This window comes from Somniosus microcephalus, chromosome 30 (genome assembly GCF_052327205.1).
Source record: "Somniosus microcephalus isolate GS21.2 chromosome 30, FLI_Smic_1.0, whole genome shotgun sequence".
NCBI classification, from domain to species: domain Eukaryota; kingdom Metazoa; phylum Chordata; class Chondrichthyes; order Squaliformes; family Somniosidae; genus Somniosus; species Somniosus microcephalus.
This window is the reverse complement of record NC_141016.1, coordinates 29,976,636-29,992,795: the sequence shown is the minus strand read 5'-3', so window position 1 is coordinate 29,992,795 and position 16,160 is coordinate 29,976,636. Positions and strand designations below refer to the sequence as shown.

At 57.7% G+C, this 16,160-nt stretch overlaps 1 protein-coding gene across 1 annotated transcript in view; it reads left to right on the top strand.

The window, feature by feature from the left end:
* Nucleotides 1-16,160, top strand: part of LOC147098082 (actin filament-associated protein 1-like 2) — a 135,537-nt gene that overhangs the window by 96,848 nt on the left and 22,529 nt on the right. Inside the window, exon 6 of the mRNA XM_085970815.1 lies at nt 6,587-6,795. Coding sequence (XP_085826941.1) covers nt 6,587-6,795 — 209 coding nt within the window. The remainder of the gene's footprint in view (nt 1-6,586; nt 6,796-16,160) is intronic.

The window sequence follows — 16,160 nt, the reverse complement described above, 5'->3', positions numbered from 1 at the left end:
CCTGAGAGATGACGGTATTTCAACTGGGTCCCCAGGTGTGTCTCGGTATTTACAGGCGGTCCCTGGGATTGTGTCAGGATTGACACGGGGTCCCCGGGAGTATGTTGGTATTTACAGGGGGTCCCTAGGAGTGTGTCAGTATTTACAGGGGGTCCCTGGGAGTGTGTCAGTATTTACAGGGGGTCCCCGGGAGTGTGTCGCTATTTAAAGGGGGTCCCCGAGAGTTTGTCATTATTAACAGGGTGTCCCCGGGAGTGTGTCAGTATTTACAAGGGGTCCCTGGGAGTGTGTCGGTATTTACAGGGAGTCCCTGGGAGTGTGTCAGTATTTACAGGGGGTCCCCGGGAGTGTGTCGCTATTTAAAGGGGGTCCCCGAGAGTTTGTCATTATTAACAGGGTGTCCCCGGGAGTGTGTCAGTATTTACAAGGGGTCCCTGGGAGTGTGTCAGTATTTACAGGGGGTCGCCGGGAGTGTTTTAGTATTTACAGGGGGTTCCTGGGAGAGAGTCAGTATTCACAGGAGATCCCCGGGAGTGTGTTACTTTTTACAGGGGATCCCTGGGAGTGTGCGTTTTTTACAGAGAGTCCCTGGGAGTGTGTCTTTATTTACAGGGAGTCCCTGGGAGTGTGTCCGTATTTACAGGGGTTCCCCGGGAGAGTGTCAGTATTTACAGGGGGACCTAGGAAGTGTGTCAGTATTTACAGGGGGTCCTCGGGCGTGTGTCAGTATTTACAGGGGGGTCCCTGGGAGTGTGTCAGTATAGACAGGGGGTCTCCGGGAGTGGGTCAGTATTTACATGGTACCCCGGGAGTGGGTCAGTAATTACAGGGGGTCCCCGGGACTGTGTCGGTATTCACAGGAGGTCCCCGGGTGTGTGTCAGTATTTACAGGGGGTCCCTGGGTGTGTGTCAGTATTTACATGGTGTCCCCGGGAGTGTGTCAGTATTTACAGGCGGTCCCCGGGAGTGTGTCAGTATTTAAAGGGTGTCCCCGGGAGTGTGTCAGTATTTACAGGGGGTCCCTGGGTGTGTGTCAGTATTTACATGGTGTCCCCGGGAGTGTGTCAGTATTTACAGGGGGTCCCCGGGAGTGTGTCGGTATTTACAGGGAGTCCCTGGGATTGTGTCAGTATTTACAGGGGGTCCACGGGAGTGTGTCAGTATTTACAGGGGGTCCCCGGGAGTGTGTCAGTATTTACAGGGGGTCCCCGGGAGTGTGTCGGTATTTACTTGTGGTCCCCGGGAGTGTGTCAGTATTTACAGGGAGTCCCCGGGAGTGTGTCAATATTTACAGGGTGACCCCGGGAGTGTGTCAGTATTTACAGGGGGTCCCTGGGAGTGTGTCAGTATTTACAGGGGGACCTAGGAAGTGTGTAAGTATTTACAAGGGCTCCCTGGGTGTGTCTCAGTATTTACAGGGCGTCCCCGGGAGTGTGTCAATATTTACATGGTACCCTGGGAGTGTGTCAGTATTTACATGGTACCCTGGGAGTGTGTCAGTGTTTACAGGGGGTCCCTGGGAGTGTGTCAGTATTTACAGGGGGTCCCTGGGAGTGTGTCAGTAATTACAGGGGGTCCCCAGGTGTGTGTCAGTATTTACAGGGGGTCCCCGGGAGTGTGTCAGTATTTACAGAGGGTCCCGGGAGTGTGTCAGTGTTTACAGGGGGTCCCCGGGAGTGTGTCAGTATTTACAAGGGGTCCCCGGGAGTGTGTCAGTATTTACAGCGGGTCCCCGGGAGTGGGTCAGTATTTACAGGGGGTCCCCGGGAGTGTGTCAGTATTTACAAGGGGTCCCCGGGAGTGTGTCAGTATTTACATGGGGTCCCTGGGAGTGTGTCAGTATTTACAGCGGGTCCCCGGGTGTGTGTCAGTATTCACAGGGGATCCCTGGGAGTGTGTCAGTATTTAAAGGGGGTCCCCGGGAGTGTGTCAGTATTTACATGGTGTCCCCGGGAGTGTGTCACTATTTACAAGGGGTCCCCGGGAGTGTGTCAGTATTTACATGGGGTCCCTGGGAGTGTGTCAGTATATGCAGGGGGTCCCGGGAGTGTGTCAGTATTTACAGGTTGTCCCCAGGAGTGTGTCGGTATTTACAGGGGGGGCCTGGGAGTGTTTCAGTATGTACAGGGGGTCCCCGGGAGTGTGTCAGTACTTACAGGCGGTCGCCGGGAGTGTGTTAGTATTTACATGGGTCCCCAGGAGTGTGTCAGTATTTACAGCGGGCCCACAGGAGTGTGTCAGTATTTACAGGGGTCCCCGGGAGTGTGTCAGTATTTACATGGTACCCTGGGAGTGTGTCAGTATTTACATGGTACCCTGGGAGTGTGTCAGTGTTTACATGGTACCCTGGGAGTGTGTCAGTATTTACAGGGGGTCCCCGGGAGTGTGTCAGTATTTACAGGGGGTCCCCGGGAGTGTGTCAGTATTTACAGGGGGTCCCTGGGAGTGTGTCAGTATTTACATGGTGTCCCCGGGAGTGTGTCACTATTTACAAGGGGTCCCCGGGAGTGTGTCAGTATTTACAGGGGGTCCCCGGGAGTGTGTCAGTATTTACAGGGGGTCCCCGGGAGTGTGTCAGTATTTACAGGGGGTCCCCGGGAGTATGTCCGTATTTACAAGGGGTCCCCGGGAGTGTGTCAGTATTTACAGCAGGTCCCCGGGAGTGTGTCAGTATTTACAGGGGGTCCCCGGGAGTGTGTCAGTATTTACATGGGGTCCCTGGGAGTGTGTCCGTGTTTACAGGGGGTCCCCGGGAGTGTGTCAGTATTTACAGGGGGTCCCCGGGGAGTGTGTCAGTATTTACAGAGGGTCCCGGGAGTGTGTCAGTGTTTACAGGGGGTCCCCGGGAGTGTGTCAGTATTTACAAGGGGTCCCCGGGAGTGTGTCAGTGTTTACAGCAGGTCCCCGGGAGTGTGTCAGTATTTACAGGGGGTCCCCGGGATTGTGTCAGTATTTACATGGGGTCCCTGGGAGTGTGTCAGTGTTTACAGGGGGTCCCCGGGAGTGTGTCAGTATTTACAGGGGGTCCCCGGGGAGTGTGTCAGTATTTACAGAGGGTCCCGGGAGTGTGTCAGTGTTTACAGGGGGTCCCCGGGAGTGTGTCAGTATTTACAAGGGGTCCCCGGGAGTGTGTCAGTATTTACAGGGGGTCCCCGGGAGTGTGTCAGTACTTACAGGCGGTCGCCGGAGTGTGTCAGTATTTACATGGTACCCTGGGAGTGTGTCAGTATTTACAGGGGGTGCCTGGGAGTGTGTCCGTATTTACAAGGGGTCCCCGGGAGTGTGTCAGTATTTACAGGGGGTCCCCGGGAGTGTGTCAGTATTTACAGGGGGTCCCTGGGAGTGTGTCAGTATTTACATGGGGTCCCTGGGAGTGTGTCAGTATTTACAGGGGGTCCCCGGGAGTGTGTCAGTACTTACAGGGGGTCCCCGGGAGTGTGTCAGTATTTACAGGGGGTCCCCGGGAGTATGTCCGTATTTACAAGGGGTCCCCGGGAGTGTGTCAGTATTTACAGCAGGTCCCCGGGAGTGTGTCAGTATTTACAGGGGGTCCCCGGGAGTGTGTCAGTATTTACATGGGGTCCCTGGGAGTGTGTCAGTGTTTACAGGGGGTCCCCGGGAGTGTGTCAGTATTTGCAGGGGGTCCCCGGGGAGTGTGTCAGTATTTACAGAGGGTCCCGGGAGTGTGTCAGTGTTTACAGGGGGTCCCCGGGAGTGTGTCAGTATTTACATGGGGTCCCTGGGAGTGTGTCAGTATTTAAAGGGGGTCCCCGGGGAGTGTGTCAGTATTTACATGGTGTCCCCGGGAGTGTGTCAGTAATTACAAGGGGTCCCCGGGAGTGTGTCAGTATTTAATGGGGTCCCCGGGAGTGTGTCAGTATTTAATGGGGTCCCCGGGGAGTGTGTCGGTATTTACAGGGGGTTCCCAGGAGTGTGTCGGTATTTACAGGGGGTTCCCGGGAGTGTGTCGGTATTTACAGGTGGTTCCCGGGAGTGTGTCAGTATTTACAGGGGGTCCGGAAGTGTGTCGGTATTTACAGGGGGTTCCCGGGAGTGTGTCAGTATTTACAGGGGGTTCCCAGGAGTGTGTCGGTATTTACAGGGAATCCATGGGAGTGTGTCGGTATTTACAGGGAATCCCCGGGCGTGTGTCACTATTTACACGGGGTCCCCGGGAGTGTGTCAGTATTTACAGGGTGTTCCGGGAGTGTGTCAGTATTTACAGGGAGTCCCCGGGAGTGTGTCAATATTTACTGGGAGTCCCCGGGAGTGTGTCAGTATTTACATGGGTCCCCGGGAGTGTGTCAGTATTTACATGGTGTTCCCGGGAGTGTGTCAGTATTTACAGGGTGTTCTGGGAGTGTGTCATTATTTACCGGGAGTCCCCGGGAGTGTGTCAGTATTTACAGGGGCCCCCGGGAGTGTGTCAGTATTTACATGGGTCCCCGGGAGTGTGTCAGTATTTACAGGGTGTTCCCGGGAGTGTGTCAGTATTTACAGGGTGTTCCTGGGAATGTGTCAGTGTTTACAGGGGGTTCCCGGGAGTGTGTCAGTATTTACAGGGGATTCCCGGGAGTGTGTCGGTATTCACAGGGGGTCCCTGAGAGACCATCAGTATTTACAGGGGGTCCCCGGGAGTGTGTCAGTATCTACAGGGGGTCACCGGGAGTGTGTCAGTATTTATAGGTGGTTCCCGGGAGAGTGTCAGTATTTACAGGGTGTCCCCGGGAGTGTGTCAGTATTTACAGGGGTTCCCGGGGAGTGTGTCAGTGTTTACAGGGAATCCCCGGGGGTGTGTCAGTATTTACAGGGGGTCCCCGGGAGTGTGTCAGTATTTACAGGGGGTCCCCGGGAGTCTGCCAGTATTTACAGGGAATCCCCGGGAGTGTGTCAGTATTTACAGGGGGTCCCCGGGAGTGTGTCAGTATTTACAGGGAATCCCCGGGAGTGTGTTAGTATTTACAGGGGGTCCCCGGGAGTGTGTCAGTATTTACAGGGGGTCCCCGGGAGTGTGTCAGTATTTATAGGTGGTTCCCGGGAGTGTGTCAGTATTTACAGGGTGTCCCCGGGAGAGTGTCAGTATTTACAGGGGGTCCCCGGGAGTGTGTCAGTATTTACAGGGGGTCCCCGGGAGTCTGCCAGTATTTACAGGGAATCCCCGGGAGTGTGTCAGTATTTACAGGGGGTCCCCGGGAGTGTGTCAGTATTTACAGGGAATCCCCGGGAGTGTGTTAGTATTTACAGGGGGTCCCCGGGAGTGTGTCAGTATTTACAGGGGGTCCCCGGGAGTGTGTCAGTATTTATAGGTGGTTCCCGGGAGTGTGTCAGTATTTACAGGGTGTCCCCGGGAGAGTGTCAGTATTTACAGGGGTTCCCGGGAGTGTGTCAGTATTTACAGGGTGTCCCCGGGAGTGTGTCAGTATTTACAGGGGGTTCCCGGGAGTGTGTCAGTATTTACAGGGGTTCCCGGGGAGTGTGTCAGTGTTTACAGGGAATCCCCGGGGGTGTGTCAGTATTTACAGGGGGTCCCCGGGAGTGTGTCAGTATTTACAGGGGGTCCCCGGGAGTCTGCCAGTATTTACAGGGAATCCCCGGGAGTGTGTCAGTATTTACAGGGGGTCCCCGGGAGTGTGTTAGTATTTACAGGGGGTCCCCGGGAGTGTGTCAGTATTTACAGGGGGTCCCCGGGAGTGTGTCAGTATTTACAGGGAATCCCCGGGAGTGTGTCAGCATTTACAGGTTGTCCCCGGGAGAGTGTCAGTATTTACAGGGGTTCCCGGGAGCGTGTCGGTATTTACAGGGGTTTCCCGGGAGTGTGTCAGTATTTACAGGGGGTCCGGAAGTGTGTCGGTATTTACAGGGGGTTCCCGGGAGTGTGTCAGTATTTACAGGGGGTCCCCGGGAGTGTGTCGGAATTCACAGGGGGTCCCCGGGAGTGTGTCAGTATTTACAGGGGGTTCCCGGGAGTGTGTCAGTATTTACAGGGGGTCCCCGGGAGTGTGTCGGTATTCACAGGAGTCCCCGTGAGTGTGTCAGTATTTACAGGGGGTTCCCGGAGTGTGTCGGAATTCACAGGGGGTCCCCGGGAGTGTGTCAGTGTTTACAGGGAGTCCGGAAGTGTGTCGGTATTTACAGGGGGTCCCCGGGAGTGTGTCAGTATTTACAGGGGGTCCCCGGGAGTGTGTCAGTGTTTACAGGGAGTCCGGAAGTGTGTCGGTATTTACAGGGGGTCCCCGGGAGTGTGTCAGTATTTACAGGGGGTCCCCGGGAGTGTGTCAGTATTTACAGGGGGTCCCCGGGAGTGTGTCAGTATTTACAGGGGGTCCCCGGGAGTGTGTCAGTGTTTACAGGGAGTCCGGAAGTGTGTCGGTATTTACAGGGGGTCCCCGGGAGTGTGTCAGTATTTACAGGGGGTCCCCGGGAGTGTGTCAGTATTTACAGGGGGTCCCCGGGAGTGTGTCAGTATTTACAGGGGGTCACTATTGTGCTGTTTTACCTGCATGTTACAGCGTGCCCACAGAGGAGCTTGTACCCCAGTCGCTCTGTGTTGTGCTGCTGAAGGTGTGTTAATGGAATGTGATTGCAGATTGCATGGATTCAGACAGCAGTCACTATGAATCTTACGGAGAAGACGAGGTTTCTGGGAATAACCGTACTGGTTCCCTTCGCTGGGTCCCGCCAGAGTCTCCCACACGGCCACACAACGATTCCCGAATCTGTGGCTTTCTGTGGCGGAAGAAGTGGCTGGGACAATGGACGAAGCAGCTGTTTCTCATCAAAGACCAAGTTCTGATGGTAAGTTACGCACATCCTTCCTCCGCACTCCTTCAAATCCGAGCTCCCAGCACCTTGCTGCTCTCTGACCAATCCATTCCTGGACCTCCAGTACTGTGGAACCTCCCTCCCCCGACTCCCCCCCGTCGCCCGACTCTCCCCCCCTCCCCCCACTCTCCCCCCGACTCTCCCCCCTCCCCCCCACTCTCCCCCCTCCCCCCACTCTCCCCCACTCCCCCCCCCTCGCCCGATCTCCCCCCTCCCCCCACTCTCCCCCTCCCACTCTCCCATCGACTCTCCCCCCTCCCCCCACTCTCCCCCCTCGCCCGATCTCCCCCCTCCCCCCACTCTCCCCTCTCCCCCCCTCCCCCCACTCTCCCCCCTCCCCCACTCTCCCCCCCCTCCCCCCACTCTCCCCCCTCCCCCCACTCTCCCCCCGACTCTCCACTCTCCCCCCGACTCTCCCCCCTCCCCCACTCTCCCCCCTCCCCCCACTCTCCCCCCTCCCCCCACTCTCCCCCTCCCACTCTCCCATCGACTCTCCCCCCTCCCCCCACTCTCCCCCCCTCGCCCGATCTCCCCCCTCCCCCCACTCTCCCCCCCTCGCCCGATCTCCCCCCTCCCCCCACTCTCCCCCCCTCCCCCCACTCTCCCCCCCCTCGGCCGATCTCCCCCCTCCCCCCACTCTCCCCCCTCCCCCCACTCTCCCCCCTCCCCCACTCTCCCCCCACCCTCCCCCCACTCTCTTACAGCCACAATCCTAACCACCTCATTGCTCCTGGATCGCTCTCCATCTATCCTTCCCTTCCCCTCGTCCTACACTGACTACACACACTCCCCCCCACACACTACACACAGACTCACACTCCCCCCCACACACTACACACAGACTCACACTCCCCCCCACACACTACACACAGACTCACACTCCCCCCCACACTACACACAGACTCACACTCCCCCCCACACACTACACACAGACTCACACTCCCCCGCACACACTACACACAGACTCACACTCCCCCCCACACACTACACACAGACTCACACTCCCCCCCACACACTACACACAGACTCACACTCCCCCCCACACACTACACACAGACTCACACTCCCCCCCACACACTACACACAGACTCACACTCCCCCCCACACACTACACACAGACTCACACTCCCCCCCACACACTACACACAGACTCACACTCCCCCGCACACACTACACACAGACTCACACTCCCCCCCACACACTACACACAGACTCACACTCCCCCCCACACACTACACACAGACTCACACTCCCCCCCACACACTACACACAGACTCACACTCCCCCCCACACACTACACACAGACTCACACTCCCCCCCACACACTACACACAGACTCACACTCCCCCCCACACACTACACACAGACTCACACTCCCCCCCACACACTACACACAGACTCACACTCCCCCCACACACTACACACAGACTCACACTCCCCCCCACACACTACACACAGACTCACACTCCCCCCCACACACTACACACAGACTCACACTCCCCCCCACACACTACACGCAGACTCACACTCCCCCGCACACACTACACACAGACTCACACTCCCCCCCACACACTACACGCAGACTCACACTCCCCCCACACACTACACACAGACTCACACTCCCCCCCACACACTACACGCAGACACACACTCCCCCCCACACACTACACGCAGACTCACACTCCCCCGCACACACTACACACAGACTCACACTCCCCCCCACACACTACACGCAGACTCACACTCCCCCCCACACACTACACGCAGACTCACACTCCCCCCCACACACTACACGCAGACTCACACTCCCCCCCACACACTACACACAGACTCACACTCCCCCCCACACACTACACACAGACTCACACTCCCCCCACACACTACACACAGACTCACACTCCCCGCACACACTACACGCAGACTCACACTCCCCCCCACACACTACACACAGACTCACACTCCCCCCCACACACTACACGCAGACTCACACTCCCCCCCACACACTACACACAGACTCACACTCCCCCCCACACACTACACACAGACTCACACTCCCCCCCACACACTACACGCAGACTCACACTCCCCCCCACACACTACACACAGACTCACACTCCCCCCCACACACTACACACAGACTCACACTCCCCCCCACACACTACACACAGACTCACACTCCCCCGCACACACTACACACAGACTCACACTCCCCCCCACACACTACACACAGACTCACACTCCCCCGCACACACTACACACAGACTCACACTCCCCCCCACACACTACACACAGACTCACACTCCCCCCCACACACTACACACAGACTCACACTCCCCCCACACACTACACGCAGACTCACACTCCCCCCCACACACTACACGCAGACTCACACTCCCCCCCACACACTACACACAGACTCACACTCCCCCCCACACACTACACACAGACTCACACTCCCCCCCACACACTACACACAGACTCACACTCCCCCCCACACACTACACACAGACTCACACTCCCCCCCACACACTACACACAGACTCACACTCCCCCCACACACTACACACAGACTCACACTCCCCCCCACACACTACACACAGACTCACACTCCCCCGCACACACTACACACAGACTCACACTCCCCCACACACACTACACACAGACTCACACTCCCCCCCACACACTACACACAGACTCACACTCCCCCCCACACACTACACACAGACTCACACTCCCCCCACACACTACACGCAGACTCACACTCCCCCCACACACTACACACAGACTCACACTCCCCCCCACACACTACACACAGACTCACACTCCCCCCCACACACTACACGCAGACTCACACTCCCCCCCACACACTACACGCAGACTCACACTCCCCCGCACACACTACACACAGACTCACACTCCCCCGCACACACTACACACAGACTCACACTCCCCACACACACTACACACAGACTCACACTCCCCCCACACACTACACGCAGACTCACACTCCCCGCACACACTACACACAGACTCACACTCCCCCCCACACACTACACACAGACTCACACTCCCCCCCACACACTACACACAGACTCACACTCCCCCCCACACACTACACGCAGACTCACACTCCCCCGCACACACTACACACAGACTCACACTCCCCCCCACACACTACACGCAGACTCACACTCCCCCCACACACTACACACAGACTCACACTCCCCCCCACACACTACACGCAGACTCACACTCCCCCCCACACACTACACGCAGACTCACACTCCCCCGCACACACTACACACAGACTCACACTCCCCCCCACACACTACACGCAGACTCACACTCCCCCGCACACACTACACACAGACTCACACTCCCCCCCACACACTACACACAGACTCACACTCCCCCGCACACACTACACACAGACTCACACTCCCCCCCACACACTACACGCAGACTCACACTCCCCCCACACACTACACACAGACTCACACTCCCCCCCACACACTACACGCAGACTCACACTCCCCCCCACACACTACACGCAGACTCACACTCCCCCCCACACACTACACGCAGACTCACACTCCCCCCCACACACTACACACAGACTCACACTCCCCCCACACACTACACACAGACTCACACTCCCCCCACACACTACACACAGACTCACACTCCCCCCCACACACTACACGCAGACTCACACTCCCCCCCACACACTACACACAGACTCACACTCCCCCCCACACACTACACACAGACTCACACTCCCCCCCACACACTACACACAGACTCACACTCCCCCGCACACACTACACACAGACTCACACTCCCCCCCACACACTACACACAGACTCACACTCCCCCGCACACACTACACACAGACTCACACTCCCCCCCACACACTACACACAGACTCACACTCCCCCCCACACACTACACACAGACTCACACTCCCCCCCACACACTACACGCAGACTCACACTCCCCCCCCACACACTACACACAGACTCACACTCCCCCCCACACACTACACACAGACTCACACTCCCCCCCACACACTACACGCAGACTCACACTCCCCCCCACACACTACACACAGACTCACACTCCCCCCCACACACTACACACAGACTCACACTCCCCCCCACACACTACACACAGACTCACACTCCCCCCCACACACTACACACAGACTCACACTCCCCCCCACACACTACACACAGACTCACACTCCCCCCCACACACTACACACAGACTCACACTCCCCCCCACACACTACACACAGACTCACACTCCCCCCCACACACTACACACAGACTCACACTCCCCCGCACACACTACACACAGACTCACACTCCCCCCCACAAACTACACACAGACTCACACTCCCCCCCACACACTACACACAGACTCACACTCCCCCCCACACACTACACGCAGACTCACACTCCCCCCCACACACTACACACAGACTCACACTCCCCCGCACACACTACACTGACGACACACACTCCCCCCCACACACTACACACAGACTCACACTCCCCCCCACACACTACACACAGACTCACACTCCCCCCCACACACTACACACAGACTCACACTCCCCCGCACACACTACACACAGACTCACACTCCCCCGCACACACTACACACAGACTCACACTCCCCCCCACACACTACACACAGACTCACACTCCCCCCCACACACTACACACAGACTCACACTCCTCCCCACACACTACACACAAACTCACACTCCCCCCCACACACTACACACAGACTCACACTCCCCCCCACACACTACACACAGACTCACACTCCCCCACACACACTACACACAGACTCACACTCCCCCCCACACACTACACACAGACTCACACTCCCCCGCACACACTACACGCAGACTCACACTCCCCCCCACACACTACACGCAGACTCACACTCCCCCCCACACACTACACACAGACTCACACTCCCCCCCACACACTACACACAGACTCACACTCCCCCCCACACACTACACACAGACTCACACTCCCCCCCACACACTACACACAGACTCACACTCCCCCCCACACACTACACACAGACTCACACTCCCCCCCACACACTACACACAGACTCACACTCCCCCCCACACACTACACACAGACTCACACTCCCCCCCACACACTACACACAGACTCACACTCCCCCCCACACACTACACACAGACTCACACTCCCCCCCACACACTACACACAGACTCACACTCCCCCGCACACACTACACACAGGCTCACACTCCCCCCCCACACACTACACACAGACTCACACTCCCCCCCACACACTACACGCAGACTCACACTCCCCCCCACACACTACACGCAGACTCACACTCCCCCCCACACACTACACGCAGACTCACACTCCCCCCCACACACTACACGCAGACTCACACTCCCCCCACACACTACACGCAGACTCACACTCCCCCCCACACACTACACACAGACTCACACTCCCCCCCACACACTACACACAGACTCACACTCCCCCCCACACACTACACACAGACTCACACTCCCCCGCACACACTACACACAGACTCACACTCCCCCCCACACACTACACACAGACTCACACTCCCCCCCACACACTACACACAGACTCACACTCCCCCCCACACACTACACACAGACTCACACTCCCCCCCACACACTACACACAGACTCACACTCCCCCCCACACACTAAACACAGACTCACACTCCCCCCCACACACTACACACAGACTCACACTCCCCCGCACACACTACACTGACTACACACACTCCCCCCCACACACTACACACAGACTCACACTCCCCCCCACACACTACACACAGACTCACACTCCCCCCCACACACTACACACAGACTCACACTCCCCCGCACACACTACACACAGACTCACACTCCCCCCCACACACTACACACAGACTCACACTCCCCCCCACACACTACACACAGGCTCACACTCCCCCGCACACACTACACACAGACTCACACTCCCCCCCACACACTACACACAGACTCACACTCCCCCCCACACACTACACACAGACTCACACTCCTCCCCACACACTACACACAAACTCACACTCCCCTCCACACACTACACACAGACTCACACTCCCCCCCACACACTACACACAGACTCACACTCCTCCCCACACACTACACACAGACTCACACTCCCCCCCACACACTACACAGAGACTCACACTCCCCCCCACACACTACACACAGACTCACACTCCCCCCCACACACTACACACAGACGCACACTCCCCCGCACACACTACACGCAGACTCACACTCCCCCCCACACACTACACGCAGACTCACACTCCCCCCCACACACTACACCCAGACTCACACTCCCCCCCACACACTACACACAGACTCACACTCCCCCCCACACACTACACACAGACTCACACTCCCCCCCACACACTACACACAGACTCACACTCCCCCGCACACACTACACACAGACTCACACTCCCCCCCACACACTACACACAGACTCACACTCCCCCCCACACACTACACGCAGACTCACACACCCCCGCACACACTACACACAGACTCACACTCCCCCCACACACTACACACAGACTCACACTCCCCCCCACACACTACACGCAGACTCACACTCCCCCGCACACACTACACACAGACTCACACTCCCCCCCACACACTACACGCAGACTCACACTCCCCCGCACACACTACACACAGACTCACACTCCCCCCCACACACTACACGCAGACTCACACTCCCCCCACACACTACACACAGACTCACACTCCCCCCCACACACTACACGCAGACTCACACTCCCCCCCACACACTACACGCAGACTCACACTCCCCCGCACACACTACACACAGACTCACACTCCCCCCCACACACTACACGCAGACTCACACTCCCCCGCACACACTACACACAGACTCACACTCCCCCCCACACACTACACGCAGACTCACACTCCCCCCACACACTACACACAGACTCACACTCCCCCCCACACACTACACGCAGACTCACACTCCCCCCCACACACTACACGCAGACTCACACTCCCCCCCACACACTACACGCAGACTCACACTCCCCCCCACACACTACACACAGACTCACACTCCCCCCCACACACTACACACAGACTCACACTCCCCCCACACACTACACACAGACTCACACTCCCCCCCACACACTACACGCAGACTCACACTCCCCCCCACACACTACACACAGACTCACACTCCCCCCCACACACTACACACAGACTCACACTCCCCCCCACACACTACACACAGACTCACACTCCCCCGCACACACTACACACAGACTCACACTCCCCCCCACACACTACACACAGACTCACACTCCCCCGCACACACTACACACAGACTCACACTCCCCCCCACACACTACACACAAACTCACACTCCCCCCCACACACTACACACAGACTCACACTCCCCCCCACACACTACACGCAGACTCACACTCCCCCCCACACACTACACACAGACTCACACTCCCCCCCACACACTACACACAGACTCACACTCCCCCCCACACACTACACACAGACTCACACTCCCCCCCACACACTACACACAGACTCACACTCCCCCCCACACACTACACACAGACTCACACTCCCCCGCACACACTACACACAGACTCACACTCCCCCCCACACACTACACACAGACTCACACTCCCCCCCACACACTACACACAGACTCACACTCCCCCCCACACACTACACGCAGACTCACACTCCCCCCCACACACTACACACAGACTCACACTCCCCCGCACACACTACACTGACTACACACACTCCCCCCCACACACTACACACAGACTCACACTCCCCCCCACACACTACACACAGACTCACACTCCCCCCCACACACTACACACAGACTCACACTCCCCCGCACACACTACACACAGACTCACACTCCCCCGCACACACTACACACAGACTCACACTCCCCCCCACACACTACACACAGACTCACACTCCCCCCCACACACTACACACAGACTCACACTCCTCCCCACACACTACACACAAACTCACACTCCCCCCCACACACTACACACAGACTCACACTCCCCCCCACACACTACACACAGACTCACACTCCCCCACACACACTACACACAGACTCACACTCCCCCCCACACACTACACACAGACTCACACTCCCCCGCACACACTACACGCAGACTCACACTCCCCCCCACACACTACACGCAGACTCACACTCCCCCCCACACACTACACACAGACTCACACTCCCCCCCACACACTACACACAGACTCACACTCCCCCCCACACACTACACACAGACTCACACTCCCCCCCACACACTACACACAGACTCACACTCCCCCCCACACACTACACACAGACTCACACTCCCCCCCACACACTACACACAGACTCACACTCCCCCCCACACACTACACACAGACTCACACTCCCCCCCACACACTACACACAGACTCACACTCCCCCCCACACACTACACACAGACTCACACTCCCCCCCACACACTACACACAGACTCACACTCCCCCGCACACACTACACACAGGCTCACACTCCCCCCCCACACACTACACACAGACTCACACTCCCCCCCACACACTACACGCAGACTCACACTCCCCCCCACACACTACACGCAGACTCACACTCCCCCCCACACACTACACGCAGACTCACACTCCCCCCCACACACTACACGCAGACTCACACTCCCCCCACACACTACAACGCAGACTCACACTCCCCCCCACACACTACACACAGACTCACACTCCCCCCCACACACTACACCCAGACTCACACTCCCCCCCACACACTACACACAGACTCACACTCCCCCGCACACACTACACACAGACTCACACTCCCCCCCACACACTACACACAGACTCACACTCCCCCCCACACACTACACACAGACTCACACTCCCCCCCACACACTACACACAGACTCACACTCCCCCCCACACACTACACACAGACTCACACTCCCCCCCACACACTAAACACAGACTCACACTCCCCCCCACACACTACACACAGACTCACACTCCCCCGCACACACTACACTGACTACACACACTCCCCCCCACACACTACACACAGACTCACACTCCCCCCCACACACTACACACAGACTCACACTCCCCCCCACACACTACACACAGACTCACACTCCCCCGCACACACTACACACAGACTCACACTCCCCCGCAC